The sequence below is a fragment of the Podarcis muralis genome, chromosome 3, assembly GCF_964188315.1.
Source record: "Podarcis muralis chromosome 3, rPodMur119.hap1.1, whole genome shotgun sequence".
Taxonomy (NCBI): Eukaryota; Metazoa; Chordata; class Lepidosauria; order Squamata; family Lacertidae; genus Podarcis; species Podarcis muralis.
In genome coordinates this window covers 114189009-114210361 of record NC_135657.1, presented here as the reverse complement: position 1 = coordinate 114210361, position 21353 = coordinate 114189009, and the positions used below count along the sequence as shown (strand labels likewise).

At 43.3% G+C, this 21353-nt stretch overlaps 1 protein-coding gene across 1 annotated transcript in view; it reads left to right on the top strand.

The window, feature by feature from the left end:
• The window catches only part of WDFY2 (WD repeat and FYVE domain containing 2), a 46033-nt gene extending 24790 nt beyond the window's left edge, over positions 1–21243 (top strand). Inside the window, exons 4-12 of the mRNA XM_028722060.2 lie at positions 6831–6885; positions 9506–9656; positions 10663–10775; positions 12125–12251; positions 13577–13682; positions 17507–17608; positions 18744–18874; positions 19149–19257; positions 20262–21243. Of these exons, the coding sequence (XP_028577893.2) occupies positions 6831–6885; positions 9506–9656; positions 10663–10775; positions 12125–12251; positions 13577–13682; positions 17507–17608; positions 18744–18874; positions 19149–19257; positions 20262–20291 (924 nt within the window). The 3' untranslated portion in view covers positions 20292–21243. The remainder of the gene's footprint in view (positions 1–6830; positions 6886–9505; positions 9657–10662; positions 10776–12124; positions 12252–13576; positions 13683–17506; positions 17609–18743; positions 18875–19148; positions 19258–20261) is intronic.
• Positions 21244–21353: the final 110 nt, after the last annotated feature.

The window sequence follows — 21353 nt, the reverse complement described above, 5'->3', positions numbered from 1 at the left end:
ACACGTTTTTCTCTTCATCTTGAGGCTCGTAGTGCTAGCTGTCCTTTTGTTCATGGGCTACTTTCAGTTGGGAATCTCAAAATATATCCCGAAGGCGCAGTGTAGCTTCTTCACTTTTTCTTTCCGTTCCCCCTTCCCTAAGACCCCTGTAACTGCCTCTGTCCTTTTGCTTGTGTGAGGCAGACTGCACTGAGCTAGAGGAAAACAGAAATGACCTCCAGACCTATTTTGCCACAGTCCTCGCAAATAATGAGGCATTTAGCAGTACTTGCAAACACCAGGGTAGGGAATAGTGAAAAGAGATCTGGGCAACGAAGGACCAGCTCCAAAAACATTGGATTGGTCTGAATTCAAATCAGCCATGTCTCTTGTATTAGAGGCTTTCACTCTACCTTTAAAGTCACCAAATTTAAAACATGGCTTTCAGTAAACCGATGGAACAATTCCACAAACGCCACATTGATATTAAAACATAAGATAAAATGGGAAAGAATGGGAGACAAGCATCTCAAAAAAAGGACATAAAACGTGGTATCACTTGAAAGCTGATATAAAAAAAGCTCTTTTTTTAAAGTCCAGGAAAATGACTGTTTTAACTTGTCTGTTGTGCATTCCACCCAGTTCAGAGACTCATCCCTTGGAATCATCTTCCTGATACTCTCTTCTTTTGGGGAGGGGTGTGGATTTACTATTAATCATCAAATTGCTTGAAGCATAACTCAACACTCAGCACTAATAAAAAGACAAGATATTCCCTGCTGGCAGGCTTATAATCTAAAATGTTTAACAAATCAGGAGGGAAGGGGAAAACAAGGCAACTAGGCTATCCCATGTTTGCCATCCCTCGTTTTCTGCTGCAGGTAGATGATAGTTGATGACTTTCATACAGGAGTTAGATGGTCCACTTTCCAAAATGGAAACCTTTATAGAGGGAAGTACAGAGCAAACTTGCTTGGTCCCTGGAAGAATTTGCACAGTATTTGATCATTGGAGCAGCAACTTGCTGTTGGACTTACTCATTTGACTTCCTTGACCTGAGATGATACCAGAGCAGATCTTAAACAGCAAACCCGTAAGCACCTAGAAGAAAGGAAGTGTTTACTAGCAGTCAGCATGGTTTTTACGCCAGGACAGCTCTTTTGATTGCAATTGGCAGAGTAAACAGAAGGAAAATATTATTAGATTTCAGAAAGGCTTTTGAGGGAATTCAGATATTTTGAATGACCTCATGGTATCTAGCTCATGGAAGATGAGCTAGAAGGAACCACTGTAAAATGGGTATTCAACACATGAAATGTAGCAATAAAATATCATGGTGGGGAGACTGTCCAGTGACAGTACAAAAACATTATCGTATAACCATAATCAAATCCTGAAATAAATATCAGTGCATGAATTTATTGCAGAATGATGTAAAACTTTCCAGTTCCCCAATATTACAAATGGCAAATTCTCACATACCATTCACATTAATTATTGTAATGAGGTTGTTACATAATAAAGATGGTTTACAGTTTACAGATGGCAAAAGACCATTTCAGCTTTAACGATCTTGTATCCGTCAAAATATCAATACAAGCAGCCCCAAAACAACTGCTTAGATAGACCAAACCTTTCTACCGAGTGCCACAAAGGGAGCTCCTGTCTCTTCAGCTAACAATCTTCAAATGAACAGTATCCAGACGAGCGAGAATCTGGAGATGACATGGAGTTAGGAAAGTTCTTTTTGCAGTTTGCACTCCCAAAGACGCAGGTGGCGCTGTGGGTTAAACCACAGAGCCTAGGACTTGCCAATCAGAAGGTCGGCGGTTCGAATCCCCGCGTCAGGGTGAGCTCCCGTCGTTCGGTCCCAGCTCCTGCCCACCTAGCAGTTCGAAAGCACCCTTAAGTGCAAGTAGATAAATAGGGACCACTTTATAGCGGGAAGGTAAATGGCGTTTCCATGTGCGGCGCTGGTGCTGGCTCGCCAGATGCAGCTTTGTCACGCTGGCCACGTGACCCGGAAGTGTCTTCGGGCAGCGCCGGCTCCTGGCCTCTTGAGCGAGATGAGCGCGCAACCCTAGAGTCGGTCACGACTGGCCCTGACAGGCAGGGGTACCTTTACCTTTACTCCCAAAGAAGAGGAGATCGAGGGCGAGGTGCTGACACTTTGCAGATGTTCACATCTCTTTGTGAAAAAGGGGGGGGCAATTATTAGTTCACAGGAAAGACAGGAGTCCATGGTTTTTGACTACAGTACAGGTAATTTAGTTTAGGTTAAACAAACAGAGCTATGTGTGGCCCGCCCTGCACCACTTAAGCTATTTCCCTCCCTTGGGTGTGGTGGAGGACACTCTCCTGTCACCAGCATTGACGCAAGATTCACCAGTCTAGCCTGCATCTGCATGAGTTGTTGAGGGCACCATCTTGCCTCAAGACAGCAAAATGGCTTGGCTTGTAAGAACTCTTATCATTTAGTGGGGAAGCTCCTAAACTTTGGAACTCCCTGCCTGTTGAGATCTAGCAAGCACCTACACTGTATCCTTTTACACACCTGCTAAAAATATTCCTGTTTAAGACAAGCCTACCCAGATGCTTAGAAACTTCAGGTAACCTTAAATCTGTTTTAGTATTTTGACTGTTGTGTGTTTTAAAGCATGGGTGTGACTTTTTCTTGATTTTACTGTTTTATCTTTTGTAAACCACATTGAGGGTTTTTTGTGTCCTGAAGGAAAAAAAGTTAACTCATTAGCTGATTAAGAGCATGTGTCTCAGGGATGGGGCTGAGTTGAATTCACTGGACACTTTGGGGTACTTGGAGTTGTGCAGCATTCTGGTCACACAATTTCAGCCTCAATCGTTATTCTTGTAGCTTGCTCCCATTTTTATTAGGCTAAAAGGGGGGGGGGCACATCTTTCCCAGTAGTTATTTGTTCACACAACTTGTAGGTGTGATCACAGGGCCGCTCACCATACAACAAACACTGTTGTTCTTCAATTGTGATTGTTTAATTTTGTGCAAGCCAATGACAGCATTTTAAAAGAGGTGTTGGGAAGAAATAAGAGCAGATAATATTGGTTTTTTTCTCCTTTCCCTTCCAGCTGTCTCCTCCAGCTCCATTCTTTTTCCAAATCCTTGTCTTCAGAGATTTCTTTATCTTCTTTATCAGTTTATCCCAACAGACGTGCACTCTTTAAAATGCACTTTTTAAAAAGCAAACAAAATACTGTATTTTTCTATCTGACGCCCCCATGTATAAGATGCTCCCTATTTTGGGGGACTCAGATTTAAGAAAATGGAGGGAGATGGGCCCCCTGACTTTTGACATTATTTTTAAGGAAAAACCCCAGTCTTATACATGGAAAAATACGGTATATTCGAGTCGCTTTTTAATTTGGGCCAGGCTTCATCATATGTACTGGATAATAGATCATTTTCTGTGTTTGGAACCTTTTATTCTCTTCTAATCCTGAACAATTTGTGCACTCCCATGAGAGAGTGGGATTCTCCTGGGATTTTTAAAAGAATGTTTCCCCCCTCCCCTTAAGTCAGTGTGTTGCTGAATCTTCACAGCATTACAAAGCTGTGTTGTCTTTGGCATGTAAGAGTCCAAAAGCCAAGGCCATTCGTGTCTTCCCTTTCTTGAGGCCTGGCTGTTGTGCAAAGGAGTCACCTGAAGCGGAGGGAAGGAACCTCCATTTTCCTTCCTAAGCTGCAGAGAGGAAGTGGAATGGATAACAGAAATGAAACTGCCAGCAGGGAATTGACCGTAGGAAATCATAAGATCAATAAGCATATTTGAGTGAGGTCAGAGTTGGATATTGATCTGTACTGGTAGTATAGTCAGCAAAGCCTGGGTTCTGTTTTATTGACAAGTTTCCAGTGATTGCTATGAGTAACTTTTTTTCTTTTTTCACGAGGCTTACTGCTATTAAACATTGGGATCATCTGGCTTACCATGCTGGGGTTTGTATGGCAATTCAAAATTATAAATATTTGCAAACGAACAGAACACAAAGGGCAAAGCTGGATTTCTGCTTTTTCTTTCATTCGTGGATTATGAATAGAAAGTATGTGATCAAGTTGCTGGAGAACTGGGTTCTTTAGTATTGTCAAATTGCAGCAGTAATGCCTGACTGGGCAGAGGAAGCTATGCATGTGAGAATGTTGAGCATTTAGCTTTGCTTGTTGTGTGAAGCAGCGAAAACCACAAGCAAAGCTCTGGGCAGGGGTGCAGTTCTACCCAGGCTGATCTCTCCTCAAGATGAGCGGGTCTAAGTCTTCCACGTAATAATGTTTGCTGTTATTTTGTCTTAAAGCCATTGGGTTAAAAAAACAAAACAAACTTGGGTGAAATTTACAGATTTTCAGTTTCTCCTCATGACTTTGTGCTTCTTGTTGTTTAGTCGTTTAGTCATGTCCGACTCTTCGTGACCAGAGCACGCCAGGCACTCCTGTCTTCCACTGCCTCCCGCAGTTTGGTCAAACTCATGCTGGTAGCTTCGAGAACACTGTCCAACCATCTGGTCCTCTGTCGTCCCCTTCTCCTTGTGCCCTCCATCTTTCCCAACATCAGGGTCTTTTCCAGGGAGTCTTCTCTTCTCAGGAGGTGGCCAAAGTACTGGAGCCTCAGCTTCAGGATCTGTCCTTCCAGTGAGCACTCAGGGCTGATTTCCTTCAGAATGGAGAGGTTTGATCTTCTTGCAGTCCATGGGACTCTCAAGAGTCTCCTCCAGCACCATAATTCAAAAGCATCAATTCTTTGGCGATCAGCCTTCTTTATGGTCCAGCTCTCACTTCCATACATCACTACTGGGAAAACCATGGCTTTAACTATACGGACCTTTGTTGGCAAGGTGACGTCTCTACTTCTCAAGATGCTGTCTAGGGCTGTCATTGCCCTTCTCCCAAGAAGCAGGCGTCTTTTAATTTCGTGGCTGCTGCCACCATCTGCAGTGATCATGGAGCCCAAGAAAGTAAAATCTCTCACTGCCTCCATTTCTTCCCCTTCTATTTGCCAGGAGGTGATGGGACCTGGCAAATAGATGGGGAAGAAATGGAGGCAGTGCTACCTTCATGTAAATTTGTCATCTTTTTGAGATCTGTGCTAAGCTGGGTTTCTGAGATACCCACATTTACCTTTCTTATTGAGTACTTTATAGAATAAAAAAAACTGGGATAGGATTTTGGTGGTGGTAACGATGATTTTCCTGTCATTGCTGGCGTCCTCTCATTTTGTCCTCGCTATTTAGTTTCTCGTTTGATTTCTTCATTGCACAACTTTCCCTTCTGCTTCTTAATCTAAATCACATGCCTGCCTAAAGAGACAGATGCTTGGTCTGAACAAACAGTACTCATGAGTCTCATCGTCAGTATTGTGAAACGGTAACATCAGTGCGGCATAGAAGTCTCGCTTCCTTGGGCTCAAAGGAGCCAGTACACTTTCACCCAAGTGTTAACTTCCTGTTGAATTAGAATGAGACACGAGTAATGAGCACTATTTCCTTGGCAATAGTTCTTTGCACATGTGTATGTTTGTCTTGCCAGTTGGGGGGCTGTTATAATCAGACACAAGGTTCTGGATGTCTGACTGACTTACCGTCGGGGGCGGGGGGGAAAGAACCAGTGCCTGCCAGTGCAAATTATTTCCCTGTTTACTTGTATGTTTAACTGTTGTGTAAGCGATCTTTTTACGGGACGCGGGTGGCGCTGTGGGTAAAAGCCTCAGCGCCTAGGACTTGCCGATCGCATGGTTGGCGGTTCGAATCCCCGCGGCGGGGTGCGCTCCCGTTGCTCGGTCCCAGCGCCTGCCAACCTAGCAGTTTGAAAGCACTCTCGGGTGCAAGTAGATAAATAGGGACCGCTTACCGGCGGGAAGGTAAACGGCGTTCCGTGTGCAGCTCTGGCTCGCCAGAGCAGCGATGTCACGCTGGCCACGTGACCCAGAAGTGTCTCCGGACAGCGCTGACCCCCGGCCTCTTGAGTGAGATGGGCGCACAACCCTAGAGTCTGTCAAGACTGGCCCGTACGGGCAGGGGTACCTTTACCTTTACCTTTAAGCGATCTTTTAAAATACAATTTTACTTTTAAAAGACAACTGAAGGCAGCCCTGTTTAGTGAAGTTTTTAATGTTTGATGATGTATTGTTTTTAATATTCAATTGGAAGCCGCCCGGAGTGGCTGGGGAAACCCAGCCAGATGGGTGGGGTATAAATAATTAATTATTATTATTATATTATTATTATTATTATCTTGCATGAGTTCTATGAAGGCAGCCTATAAATATTTCCTGTAAGAAAATAAAATAAAATGATTCCCATATACCTGACAAAAAGGAGGGCAGGGAGAAGCAGAAACTGAATCTGAGGGTGGCTCTCTTGATGCGTTCTCCGTGGAAATATGAATTTCCTTCCGCGGCTAGTAAACATGCACACTGCTTATCTAGCCCATTGCTGTAATGCATCTCTGCTGTTTTGGAGGATGGAGTAAGGAGGGAACGCTGCATGCCCACAAGTGTATTGAGGAAAGCAAAGATATGCAAGCCACACTGGACTTCCCACAGCTATCCCCAGAGTGTGAAGAGGCAGTGAAAACAGACCAGGGATATAGGTTCCATGCATCCCTAACTGTGATACCCATACACAGCTCTTCTGTATTGCTAACTGGGCAGATGGAGTTGATGAGCTTAACTTTCCACACATGTTGATTTAAAAAGATGCGACTCCAATCCAGAGCAATGAACAAAGTGATAAATTCTTGGATTTTAACAAGAAACATTACATTGCAAACTACTCTGTAGATACCTACTTCATACTTCACATTCTAAAGTGGCTACTTTGTTATTTTCCAGGAATTTATTTTATCAGAAGATTACAACAAGATGACTCCAGTTAAAAGTTACCAGGGTAAGAGATGCAATCCTACTTGTAGAAGAAAAAAAAGAGGTTTACTTTGATCTTATCTTGCCTCATAGGCCTTCAAAACGAGAAACCACATAGGCTTATGGATATTTAGATCAGCTCTTTTTAAAGTTCCAGCAGGCCTGAGACTGTTTCCTGGGAAAGTTTAGAATGGTTTTGCAAACAAGCCAAAACATCTCCAAAACTTTTAATCTATTCTGTCCTCTTCACTGTTAGATTATGGATTATGAAGTAATAGTTTGGCTGCTATTGTGTTTAATTTTTGAAATGAATTCTTTTTTTTTTTTTTAAAGAGAACTTGATCATTTTTCAAGTATGCACTTTGAAAATATCAAGTGAGTTTGAAATGAGTTGTATACTTCCCAGACCTATTGCTTTTGTGTGAAAACATAGTTTGGTAACAAAAACACCACATTCAGGTAGGTAGCCGTGTTGGTCTGATGCAGTCGAAATAAATTAAAAAATTAAAAACTTGTCCAGTACCACATTAGAGACCAACTAGGTTTGTTCTGGGTATAAGCTTTCGTGTGCATGCACACTTCTTCAGATACCACATGGTTGCAGAAGATGAGATTCAGAGGCCAAATGAAGGGGCAGTTTGCTGTGTATGGATCAGAATGACCACCCACACCTCAAAACACTGTCAGGAGAATCACAGGGACAGAGTGAAAGGCATTTAAAGAAGGACATTACATTTCTGTACATTTCATTTATTGTTCTGTTCCGTGTTTTGTCGCTTACAAAGCGAAATCAGCTCAGCCGCTTCCCTATGCGTGGCATCTTTCAGGCCCCCAGATCCATAGCAAATCCCTTAGGAATTGCTGAACTCTTTTTTTTTTTTTTAATAGAGCAGGAAATAGTTCTGGAAGCTTTGTGCACTTCAAAAAGGCAGCCTTGTGCATTGGACTCCACAAAGAACATGTAACCTCAATGATAGTTAAATCTGTAGTTCTCAAAGCTATAAGGTGATCATTTATATTTAAGGTCTCCTAGAGCTGCTCAGCTCTGGCCTCTTTAAAAAAAAGCACTGATTTCATCATAATTTTATACCTGCTTGGTCTGTACACTGTGCTTGCAGTTTGCATTTGGTTTTTCAAAGCCTGCGGAGGTGTTTAATCAACCTCTTGTTACAACTGTAGGAAGCCAGTTTTCTCACCAAATCCAATTTCTCACCACATCCTTTAGTTCTCTCCAGCCTTCTCTGTATCCTCCCCAGAGTACTTAAGCCGTGCTCTGGCTTCTGCATGCTGCAGCTGCCACAGTTCTCCCGCTTGCGTTCTCTTGTGCTCAGCGGTGCACACATTTCTAACATTTTGGTCAAAGCGCCAGCATTTGGGAATCCAAATGGCGTTTCGAAACAGTGGTTTCTTTAACAAAAGCTGTCTTGAATAGCATTGATGTTCTCTGACATGGAGCTGATGAGAGGAAGGAGGCTAATCAGCATTCTAATTCATTTTTTAGCTGTTATTACCATATTGTGTACATTGCCCTAAGGCATATATGTAGAAGGTGGTTAATAAATAACAGCAATAATAAATAACATAATTGGATCGAACAGATGATTGTTTGTTTCAGTAAATCCCCCCCCCCAGCTTTTAATGGGGAGGATGCAAATAAAATGGCTAACTGTGCTGTGGTGGACCCAGAAAAAAACACAAACCACAAAATTGATGATGTAACAATTCTGGAATCTTAAATGTGGTGTGAATTAATTGCATGTGGTAGTGATTGCAGAGGCTTCTGTTCCCTTTGTTCTCTCCTATTGGTGTTGAACAGGGGTAGGGAACCTGTGGCCTTCCAGATGTTGCTGGGCTGCGGTCCCATCATCCAACATCTGGAGAACCTCAGGTCTCTCTCCCCTGGTGAAAGAACTATGGTCACTGAAAGCAGGAATAGATCACACTGGCATTTTGCTGCCTCGTCTTTTGGCCAGTTGTTTTTCTGACATCCAAAACACCGCGTTTAATTACAGCACATTTTAGGGCCGTGTACTCTGTTCAGCCAACTTTTATTTCTCCCCCCACCCCAAACATGCAGAACCCCACCAACACTTTGCTTCTCTCTAGCTGAATCAGGCATACATCAGGCCTGATCCTCCCACCCCATTTTAATGGCATTAAAGAATACATGAAAATAGCACAGATTAGGGTAGCATGGAAGAAATGTGAATAGCACAGGTGGCGCTGTGGTCTAAACCACAGAGCCTAGGGCTTGCCGATCAGAAGGTCAGTGGTTCGAATCCCCGCGACGGGATGAGCTCCCGTTGCTTCAACCTAGCAGGTTGAAAGCACACCAATGCAAGTAGATAAATAGGTACCGCTCTGGCGGGAAGGTAAACGGCGTTTCCGTGTGCTGCTCTGGTTCGCCAGAAGTGGCTTAGTCATGCTGGCCACATGACCCGGAAGCTGTATGCCGGCTCCCTTGGCCAATAAAGCGAGATGAGCGCCGCAACCCCAGAGTCGTCCGCAACTGGACCTAACGGTCAGGGGCCCCTTAACCTTTACCTTTAAGGATGGAGTGGAAGATGGGAGGTGGAGATGGAGAAAAGCGATAGAGAAACTCCAACACAAGATGTTAATGCCTCTCTTCCTTGTTCCTTTTGCAGCTCACCAGAGCAGGGTTTTGATGGTTCTGTTTGTTCTGGAGATGGAATGGATCCTGAGCATAGGACAGGATAAGCATTTCACATGGCATTGCTCAGAAAGTGGGCAGCGACTTGGCAGTTACCGCATTAGTGCAGGTGCCTGTGGACTCCAGTATCCTTTACAGTAATTGCGGCATCTCTCATTCGCCTTTTTTTTGGCGGGGTGTGTGTGTGTGTGTGTGTGTGTGTGTTGCTTTAATTCTTAAGGATTTAAAATAGCTTTCAGAGTTTACGTTTTCATAACCTTGTTGTGCTCCAAGAATGGTGAGCATAGAATTTGTAAAAGTGACTTTGATGCCAAAAATAGCTGCCGAAAGTAAACTGAGCCTTGCAGCAGGTCACAACATATAAGCAAATAAACAGCAAATAATTTTATCTTGTACCATTAGGGGAATCCAAACTTTTCTTAAATAACCTTTTTTCTCTTAACCACTTTCCAAGTTATTAATTTCAAGTCAGCTTTAACATCTCAGGGAAACAAAAACCATAGCATGAATTAGGGATGCAAATCTGGGCAGCAAGATTTCATGTTTGTGGTTGGTTGTGGTTAATTAACATTCTAAGGTTTAAGCTCTGACTTACACTAGCATTTGTGGTTTGTGTGTTGCTTGCTGCTGGGGTTAACTAGTGGAAATGTGTATAAGTCTGCGTTTGAATGAATGATTGCCTCCGATAGTGTGTTCTGTAAAGACAAACGTTATTACCAAGGCAGAAATTTTTTGGTGCGACATAGAAAATGAATTTGCTGTCACTGAAAAACATGAATAGATCCATAGTATAGTAGTCCTTTCCCCTCGTGCATGAGACTTAAAGCTTCCATTGCCCAGGTGTTTTCTGGCAAGCACAGACACATAATGAAAAACATCCCTTTCCAGGGACCATGATCTTGTTGAGGTTATGCAGTGTAAGGCAGACTGTGAGTTGTGAGCATGTGCTGTGTGCTGCTGTGCTCAAGTGCTTGCCAGATGAGTTGTACGGATGTTGCCTCTTGCCCAGCAGCCCTGAGGTGCAACCTTAGTCCTTTGGGGATTGCTGTGCAAAGTCATTCAAAAAGGTAGCAACACACACACTTTTTAAAAGTTGGAACTTTGTTAGATTCCTGAGTGCTTCCTCGCCAGATTTGATATGGAGACCCGGCATGTTTTTATCGGCGATCATTCTGGGCAAGTGACCATCCTGAAACTGGAGCAAGAAAACAGCAACCTGATCACAACTTTTAGGGGACATACAGGTATGACTCGGTGCATGTTTAGTCCCTTGGGATTGCTATGTATGAATACTAATGGGGAACGCCATGCAAGTGGCGAGGAAACTGCCTCTTAGCTATGGGCAGTGGCGTAGCTAGCTGCTCAGGCACCTGAGGAGGCATGTGTGCCCTGCACCACGGTGAGCCACCCATGGAGTCTGCTGCTGCCTCCCCCTCAGCTGTGCAAGATCCATGCTGCCGTTTTGGGCAGTGCAGAGCCTGCAGGTGGCCCAGCCACTGCGTCACTCCCACAAGTGCCACCCCCGCGGTAAGTGCCACCCCCGCACTATTCTTCGGGCTGTGGGAGTTGCTTCAATCTTTGCAATACGTTTTTTCTAGCTGTTGCGGTTGCTTGAAATTTATTGAAGGTTTACAGGGCCATGCAGCTTGAGCAGCATATTGTAAATGTCGTCGTCTTCTTCTTTGGCGATCACTCATAGCCAAGTAAGATTGTCTTCCATAAACACGGTTTTAAGAATGTCCGTAAGTGACTGTGGAGGCCAGTTCTGGATCCACACGTCCTTCCAAAGTGGGACATTGGTCTCCGGGCAGGAGATGATCACGGTGTGGATTTGCCAAACATGCCTTCCTCTTAGCACATTTCTCCCTTGCGTCCTGAGTTTGAGTGTCTTCAAAGCCCATGACACCTTTGGTCAAGGCTGTTCTCCAGCTGGAGCGCTCACAGGCCAGTGTTTCCCAGTTGTCAGTGTTTATACTACATTTTTTTGGATTTGCCTTGAGACAGTCTTTAAACCTCTTTTGTTGACCACCAGCATTACACTTTCCATTTTTAAGTTCAGAAAAGGAATAGAGAGCTCCAACGAATAGAGAGCTCCAAAATAACGTCAGTGAAAGAAGTTTCAAAGTTCGCAAAGCACAAGTGGTGGTTCACAAAGCTGTACTGTCACCGAGGGATTGCACAGCAGCTTTCGCATGCAAAAGACATCCATTGGTTTGATAGTTGTGCTACATAAAGAGCAGGTCTGCTCAAAGAGAGGCTGCACACAAGCAGGCTACCCCAGTTTGATGACAGTACAGATAGAGTAGTGCATTCTTCTAACTGATGCTGGAAGCTCAGGTTTGTCATAATTGGGTGAGAAAAGTGAAGTTCAGGAGGAGGAGGAATTCCTTATCAGTACCCCAGGTTAGTGTAAGCCTTGCATGTCTATCATCTGTTAATGCTGCCAGCCCAGTTCCCAGGCTCTTAAAAGATTTAAATCAAATGCAGACAAATCCTTAACTACTTGATGATGATCTGGCAGTTTACATAAGCTCCTGTATTTCAATAGTAAAAATCCTCCCTTTCCCCCTCTTCCCTGTCCTAATATTTCCAGGTGGAATCACTGCCCTCTGTTGGGATCCTGTGCAGCGTGTCTTGTTCTCCGGCAGTTCTGATCATTCCATTATTATGTGGGACATCGGAGGAAGAAAAGGAACAGCCATCGAACTGCAAGGACACAAGTACAATGCGCTGATCAAATGTTTTGCCCTTCCAGATATATCTTGCCCACAGAACGTGCCTGCTTTTATTCAGGCAGATATCTCTCACTGAGAATTGTGGATATAATGAAGTTTTCGGAATGAAATTCAGGAACCTTCAAATCAGCCCACATGCTCTAAAAAACTGTTTTCTAGCAAGTAAAGTATAAAGCAGGGGTGGCTAATCTGTGACACTCCAGAAGGTGTTGGACCACAAGGCCTATTGTCCCTGAGTGTTGAGCATGCTCACTGGTGCTGATGGGAGTTGGAGCTACAGGTTTCCCATCAGCCAATTAAAAACACTCCTAGCAGCTACTACTGCTACTCTTTGCATCCTCTTGGCCTTTCTCACACTGTGGCTGATTTTGTTCTGATTGACAGGCAACCTGGCTATCCCAAAAACAAACTTCTCTCTCTCTCTCTCTCTCTCTCTCTCTCTCTCTCTCTCTCTCTCTCACACACACACACACACACACACACACACGTTGAGTAGGGTTGGATGAATCTGTCAGTTTTGGTATCTCAGTTTCTCATTCCTTGCGGCATTCACACCATCTACACATCATTCTGCAATTTTTAAAAAGTTTGCAGGAAAACTTAACATGTATTTTTGTATGACATTTTGTCTGACGTACACAATTTTGCAAGCACTGTCTCCTGATAATAATGACCCATTTTGTACTTTTTTGGGGTGGAGAACTGCATTGCAAAAATTTGGAGTGAGAATTTTGAATTACAATGTGAACCCATCTAATTTATTATTAGTATAATTCATGCTTCCAGAACTGACACGTGAACCCAAGTGCGGATAGCCTTCAGAATTCTTACTCCTCCAAATTTTAAAACATGAGGCGCAATGGGTTGCAGTGGATTCCATTTAATTCGGAATAGAGGGCAGGGTTTAGATGAGTCCCGAAACTCGCTGGATGATTTAGTTAGCAGCTCGGCCTGATTTATGCAGTTTTATCTTCACAACAATCTTTTGAGAACCCCGCATGAGAGTCCTTATAGATACTATTCTGAGCTTCCTCACAGGATGTGATGCGGGTATCAAAATATGTATTTGATGCTATGAAGACTAGGTCAGGCGTCTCACTGAAGGAATTTATTTTTTAAATAAGGGGAGTAGGATTAGATGCAGGCTTGGAATTTCTTCTGCACAACTGGGCTTTCTGCTCTGCAGAATCTGACCCATTCCAAGCATATGAATGTGTTTCTTTGACACAGAGGGAAATTGGCACGTTCAGATTGCTGTTTCCTACTCATCAATTGTCTTCTAACTTTTACTTTTTGTATATTTACTGCAGTGATAAAGTTCAGTCACTCTTCTATGCCCATCACACACGGCAGCTTATCTCTTGTGGAGCAGATGGAGGAATCGTCGTCTGGAATATGGATGTTGAGAGGCAGGAGGTGCATACTCGGTTCTTCTCCTTTATCTGGTCAGGGAAATGACAGCTTTTTCAGTATTGAATATTTTTGAGAGTACACTGAAGGCCAGTTTTCCCAAACGTCTCTCTTTGAACTTAATCACAACTTGGGTTCATATGGCACTTTTTTTCTATTAGGTACATCTGTTTATCCACTGATATTTTTAGCATTAAATGGACATTACTTAAGGGTTGTAGGTGTGACACATTGTGCAGGGAGGGAGAGATGTTTTTGTAGACATCTTCTGAATATTTTAGTGATTATGGCTAATAGCTGCTGATACACCCATCCTCATTGAATTTATCTAATCCCCTTATAAAGTCATCCAAGCCGGTGGCCCACATCACATCTTGGGGCATCAGATTTCAAAAGTTAATTATCAACTCAGTGAAGAAGTGCTTACCTGTTTTGGATCTACTGCCAATCACAGAATTTTTAGAGTTGGAAGGGACCATGGGGTCATCTAGTCCAGCCCCCTGCAATGCAGGAATTTCACCCAACAAGGGACTTGAACTCACAACCATGAGTTTAAGAGTCTCATGCTCTACCGACAGCTCGTTGGGTAATCCCAAAATTTAGTAGTATGAGAGGAAGAAAGTTGTACCTCAGGATCATGCCAAATTTTTATAAATCCCTCTGTTGCTGCACTCAAGTGGTTTTGAACAAAAGGCTGTGTGGGTCAGTTAGTGTCTTACTTAAACATAGGCAGTTCTAGGAATTTTTACATATTTCTTCCTAGGAATGAGTTTCTTTGTAGAATGCCTTGCCTATTACAGACATGAATTTCCAGTCTCGAAACATTAAGTGCAGTTACTCTTCAGAATTTCTCTATTGTTATTATAGTATTGCCTGATACAGATTTGCGGCAGACCTTTCTGCTCAGCTATGTTTTGAACCTGGGGTGGAGCAAGTTGTAAGCAGTATTTAACCGGGTTAAACAAGCTTGCTTTGAACAAAGGCTAGAGCCAGTAATTGGAAAATGGCTCTTTCATCTAAAAAATGTCAGCCGTGTATTTATTTCCAAAATTTGTATCCTGCACTTAGACCGATCCATGGTGGCATACACTAACAACAAGAGGCAATAAAACTAAAAAGAACCTCCTATATTCAAAAAACAGATCACAGATGAATCAAAATCCCCAGTCTTAACCTGGTGCTGGCTTGATCTGCAGATCCATTTCTGGGAATATTAAGTCCCCACTAGGTTTCTAACAATAGATCACGTTCCTTGTTTTGAAAAAGCAAGTGGAAAAGGCTCTTAACTATCAGCTACAGGCTAGTTTCCAACCTATGGAAAGTTCTGCTGCTGTAGTTAGAAAAACAAAGGTTTTGTTTTGCCTCACACAAACGGCAAGTTTCTGTTTTGCCCTGAATAACTTCCCTGCTGAGTTGTACATGTCATTCCAGTCTTGCACCATTAAGGATGACAGAACTATTACCTGTTGGACAGGACAATGCTTTGCAGGGCATTGCAGTTACGGTCTATAATCCTAGACATACACAGTCACTGGACTGGAATGACTACTTCTGTTAAATTTTAATTCAATCTGTATAGAACCTGGCTCTTGGATTTTTAAAAAAAATCTCTGTGCCTATTTTTCAAAGCCATGTCTCACGATTATGGAGATGCACTTGGTAAGGAACAGGTGGCGCTTGAGTCCAGTGTCCAGGTGTAGATTTTCTGTCTCGTGTGTCCCTATATCTCAGGGGTGGGGAAAACCTTCATCTTGAAGGCTGCGTTCCCTTATGAGCAACCTCTGGAGGGCCAGAAGTAAAAATGGGTGTGACTAGAAGTAAAAGTGGACGGAGCAACAGACCTGTTCAGTGTGCTACCTTCCAACCCCACGTCAGAGGTTTCTGTCTCCCTATGTACGTACCTGTGTACACAGTCTCTGTCTCTATCCAACTTCTACCCAGGTGAGCAGGAGACATTACCGCAGTTAAAGTACACAGTCCATCCTGGGGAAAGCGCTTATGGAGGGCACAGAGCAGATTTGCTGAAGGATACAGCCAGGAGAGAGGGGATGTGGCCTAAGCAGTATTCCTCAGGTATAAGGTCAGATAGTGAGTGGCCAGGAGTACCATGTTCAGCCCCCAGGCCTGAAATTCCCCACCCCTGACAGCAGGATTCTTTTAGCCTTCTACTTTATAACACTGATAGTCAGCAGATGGGTCAGGCTGTCAGCAAGCAAAGATTCCGATGTAAAAGACCAGCTACTCTGCACAGATGTGTTGAACCAGGGCATGGGGAGCTGGTCCAGTTTGTATCCAAATACAGTGGTGCCTCGCAAGACGAAAATAATCCGTTCCGCGAGTCTGTTCGTCTAGCGGTTTTTTCGTCTTGCGAAGCAACCCTATTAGCGTCTTAGCGCTATTAGCGGTTTAGCGGCTATTAAAGGCTTAGCGGCTTAGCAGCTAAAAGACTATTAGCGGCTTAGCGGCTATTAAAGGCTTAGCGGCTAAAAGGCTATTAGTGGCTTAGCGGCTATTAAAGGCTTAGCGGCTAAAAGGCTATTAGCGGCTTAGCGGCTTAGAAAAAGGGGGGGGAAGCAAAAAAAATTGCAAGACTCGCAAGACGTTTCCGTCTTGCGAAGCAAGCCCATAGGGAAAATCGTCTTGCGAAGCGCATCGAAAAATGGAAAACCCTTTCATCTAGCGGGTTTTTCGTTTTGCGAGGCATTCGTCTTGCGGGGCACTACTGTATAAGGTATTTTCCTTTTAGGCAGTAGACAGAGGAAAGCAGTATCTCTGTATACTCTCTCGTTTCATGCTCAGACTGACCAAATGGAGTAGTAGTATTGTGGCCAGTGGCCTCATCCCTGACCCCAAGCAGGTCACGCAAAAGGGCAGAATGGGTCCTATAGGCATAACATCTATATGCATGACCGGGAACTTTGACATGTGCTGGTTTCCCGATGTGCACAAGTGAGACCCTGTACACATGCGGCCCATTCTTATTGCCAGCTGAACATGCAGGGACTGGGTCAGCTAATGAGGTGGCCCTCCCTCTCTGCATTCAGTGTGAAAATGAAATGAAGGCGAGAATGGGGCTTAGGATTTCAAAGGGTTTCTTTTTGTTGGCACTCTGTCTGTGGCGAGATTTGATGCCCTTAACCAGATTTAAGTTTATTAAAAGTGGCCTTTAGTGAAGCTGAGTGTGTCTCACTCTGATGGGAAACCGCTTTTCAGGATCAGGAACTCTGTGAGATTTGCTTATAATTAAATGCATTTAATTCAGCCACACCACTCTCAACTCGGGTGAGACTATATATTATCCTGGCAAAAGAGATGTTTGCTGGCTAAGAGTAATGTGTGGGGTAAAAAGTCGCTTGACAGAAGAGAAATTACAGGTTGGAAAGGAAATGCTTAATGCTTTCCCTGCTACCAGTCCTTCGCCAAGCCAGTTTTTCTCTTGTTAGCTTATGTTCTGTTCTCAGAGCATGCTGGGGGAAGGTTTCATGGAGAAATGGACAAGGAATGCAAAGCATTAAAATATCCTTTCCTGCCCACTAGTGCTCCCCTGTCATTAGTAATCACAGTGTTGGGAAACCATGTTTGCCCTGTAACGTCTTGCCTCTCCGGCCGTGCAGGTAAACTCTGCAAAATAAGAAAATATGTATAAAATTTGCTAACTTGCATGAAGTACTTTAATGTGGAATTTATTGGCTGCTCGGTAGAAGCAGCCCCATAGCGGAGTGTTAGCTTGGACGTTGTAAAAGGCCCTAATCCTGTTACAGTTTTGATCTGTATATAGAATCCTCTTGCCGCTGGACTTGATGCTTTTCCCATCTTCATTCTTGCATTAGACGCCTGAATGGCTGGATAGCGACTCTTGTCAAAAGTGTGATCAGCCGTTCTTCTGGAACTTCAAACAAATGTGGGATTGCAAGAAAATAGGCCTTAGACAGGTATGTGGTATCCTGCTCCTTACATAATTGAAGGCACACTCCTGTTTTCACTTGATCAGTGTCCTATCTACATTAAATAGTGAACTCATTCACCTAATGTGGATCCTTATATAGCCCAAACCGCCAAGATGAGAGCATCACTAGGCTTGAGTGAAATCCAAGGTTTGCAAAAAAGAAGCCTATGGAAATGAATCTGTACAACTTAGTTAAAATGGGACTGGTGTAGATAAGGACCTTTCCCACTGAAATAATGTAATATTTTCAAACCCAGGTGTTTGTGGTGGATTTCTCAGTTCCTCCATGTTAGGGCCAGCCCAAGACATATTGGCACCTAAGGTGAACCACAAAATGGCGCCCCTCTTCCCTGGTGGATTAAGATCTTCATTGGGATCTGCTGCCGCTGAGGATCCTGAGTTGGTTGCCTCGCTTTGCCTCATGGGTGGGCCCTGCTCCCTGTACATAAAATGTGGATGTCATCAAGAAGGGGGTATCAGGGGGATCATAGAATACCTTGCCCTTTGAAGAAAATAGTGTGGGCTTTGCTCAGCTGTGTGGGGAGCTGCTGGGGAAAGGTGAAATCATCCATTGTTCAAACTTAAACACACGTTTTATTTGCCTTCTGCTCACGTTACTTAGCATGCAAGCCCGTAGGTAAACTTATTATCAATATATTATTACCACCAATAATGAGTTGTTTGTTAGGGTTGAAGCATTCAAATAAATGAGAAGGCTGCAGTTGTAAGTCAAATGCGATTGTCATAATTGGAAGGTTTTGGGAACTGTTTTGCCATAGATTTTCATTTTGCTGGCTTTCGAGGGCACTTGATCCTATGTTGAGATAGGATTACAGACTAGGGGGGGGGGAGTGTGTTTTTTTAAGGCAGGCAATGTCTCTTACAGAAATAGTGGCTTTATGTTATGAAATGCTGGTCTAGATAAGAGTTGGAGCTATAAACAGTTTCACCTTTTTCCTCCTCTCCAGAATAGGTTCCTAATTCTTGATCCGGATTGACAAATCTTACAAAATACCCTTGTAACTCCCTTTTGTAGGATAAGCTACAACATGTAAACAAATATGTCTGGCCTTGTTCTTTCATCTCGTCCAAGTGGTGCTTCGCTGTGTTTTTAATTTCAGCATCATTGCCGGAAGTGCGGGAAAGCAGTATGTGGCAAGTGCAGTTCAAAGCGCTCTTCCATTCCACTGATGGGGTTCGAATTTGATGTGAGAGTCTGTGATAGTTGTTACGAATCAATAACAGATGAGGAGTAAGTAGCAGCCCCTGGTCCTCTCCCCTCCTTCCTTGTTGTCTACCTATCCTGCCTTCTACCCATCCATGACAAAACATTCCAGTTTCTGTGGGAAACTGATATTGCAACAGACTAAATGTTGGAAATTCTCTTCTCCAAGCCTTAAGAATTATGTGTTCATAGTGATGCTCCCTCAGAGCAACACAGACATGAGAAATCAACTTACTAATAGATTCCACCACCCTTTCTAAAGCAGAGCTTCTGTTTCACTCATTGTTTTCTTTTCCCTCAGGCGTGCTCCCACAGCCACTTTCCATGACAGCAAACACAATGTCGTCCATGTACACTTTGATGCAACACGAGGGTGGCTGCTGACATCTGGGACAGACAAAGTTATTAAGGTAAGTACTGCCTGGTGGGATTTATAGGTATGCCCCCTATATCTCAAGGCAGATTACCTTTTCTTGCTATTTATAATTTCAAGGGCCCTGTGACTGTGTCACCCAGTGAGCTTCATGACTAAGAGGGGATTTTTCAACCCTGATCTCCTGGTTTCTAGTACAACACTAACCACTATACCACACTGGCTTCTTACAGTACTTCTGCTATGGGGCAGCTATTTAAATTAAGTAAAAGCAAAGGGACCCCTGACCGTTAAGTCCAGTCGCGGATGACCCTGGGGTTGCGGCGCTCATCTTGCTTTATTGGCTGAGGGAGCCGATGTTTGTCCGCAGACAGTTTTTCTGGGTCATTTGGCTAGCATGACAACTAAGCTGCTTCTGGCAAAACCAGAGCAGCGCATGGAAACACCTTCCTGCCAGAGCAGTACCTATTTATCTCCTTGAACTTTGACGTGCTTTCGAACTGCTAGGTTAGCAGCAGCAGGGACCGAGCAACGGGAGCTCACCCCGTCGCGGGGCGACCTTCTGATTGGCAAGCCCTATGCTCTGTGGTTTAGACCACAGCGCCACCCACGTCCCTAAATTAAGTAGTTAAATACATATGGGGAAAGTAAAATGTCACTTAGAGAATGATCTTTTATTTTCCTTGAAGTTTGAGTTTGTTTTATTCTGGATTGCTTTACTTGATGTTTTAATGTGAGATTTTTATTTAAAATATAAAATGGTATAAAAATGAAATGAATAATTCCTTTGCGGGGGAAATGGTGCCTAGACATTCCGTTGTGGTGACTACAGCCTAGTTTTAAGGTGGCATTTGGCAATTATCTTATATATCTGAGTTTCTATCACTTTTGTGAATAGGCCATGCCACCCTACTTCGGGTTTATCTGTCCCTCATTGGGTTCTACCCTGTCTGCTGTCGACTTATTAGAACTATCCACAAATAATTCAGTAAATCACACCTGAATCTCTTCTCACTGTCCACATTTGTATCTTTTTAACAGTTGTGGGATATGACACCCGTAGTATCTTGATGCATCGGTGAAACACAAAGCAGCATTACTGAAGAAGGGATTCTTAATGTACTGCAGAAGATGAAGCAGGCTGTGTGGCGACTGTTAACTTCCGGATGGTTTTTCAAGTGACGTACTAGATCCAGGGTGAACACTTGCACCAAACACTCTACTTCTTTGTTCTCAAAATGCAAGAAATATTTTTTTAAACTTAACAACTATACAATCTGGCTCTGCTCAGCCGTTTGGAACTTGTCTGGGGAGTCTGTGTGCGGTGCGGTTTGTGTTTCATGTTCTCTGTCGGCTTGTGCTGTTTGGCGTGGAGGAATTCTTGCAAATGTGAGTAGCATTCTGCAATATTAGGTTGGAGAGGCTGAATCTGCTCTTAGGGGCTGAAAGAAAAGCAAAGGATTCCTCTTTCTATCTTTCCCAGCAGAGTCATTGAGCAAGAACCTTAACAGTAAAGGTCGTCTTTGCAACGGCATTCTAGCAAATGGTACTGTGGGTTGTGAGGGGGAGAAAAAGTTAGACAACGTCCAGTCTTTTTCATTGCATAGCCAAGAGAAATGCTTGTTTAGCAACTTCAGAATTTGTTGCTAAACTATTTTTCGGGCTTGACCCATGAGCATAGAAACCAGTTCAAACTGAGGGCTGCATAAAATAGTTTTATGCAATTACCATACCTTGCCAGTGTGGAAATATTCTTGTTTAGCTGGACCAGTGATACCTGAACTTTTTTTTAGAAGGCAGGGCTGAGAATTATGCTAGTGTTACTGGGCATGGTTTGAAACTAACTATTCCATTCCTGCCACCTCTGTGGTGGGATGTGTTTTTAAAATTGCTGATAACTGTGATTTGTTTCTGATTCTCAATGTTGCCCCCCTCCCCAAATTAATGTGGTTTAATTTCATATTTTGTTTTGCTGCCTTTTTCAAAAAGTAAATTGCTGAAATAAAAACTTCCTTTCATAGCATCTGGTATAGGAGACTCATCTATTTTATAAACCTCTGCCATTTATTTTAATTTTCTTCCAAACTGGGAAGATCCTCCTACGGGGAAACTTCCACTCAACTTTCTCTGCTA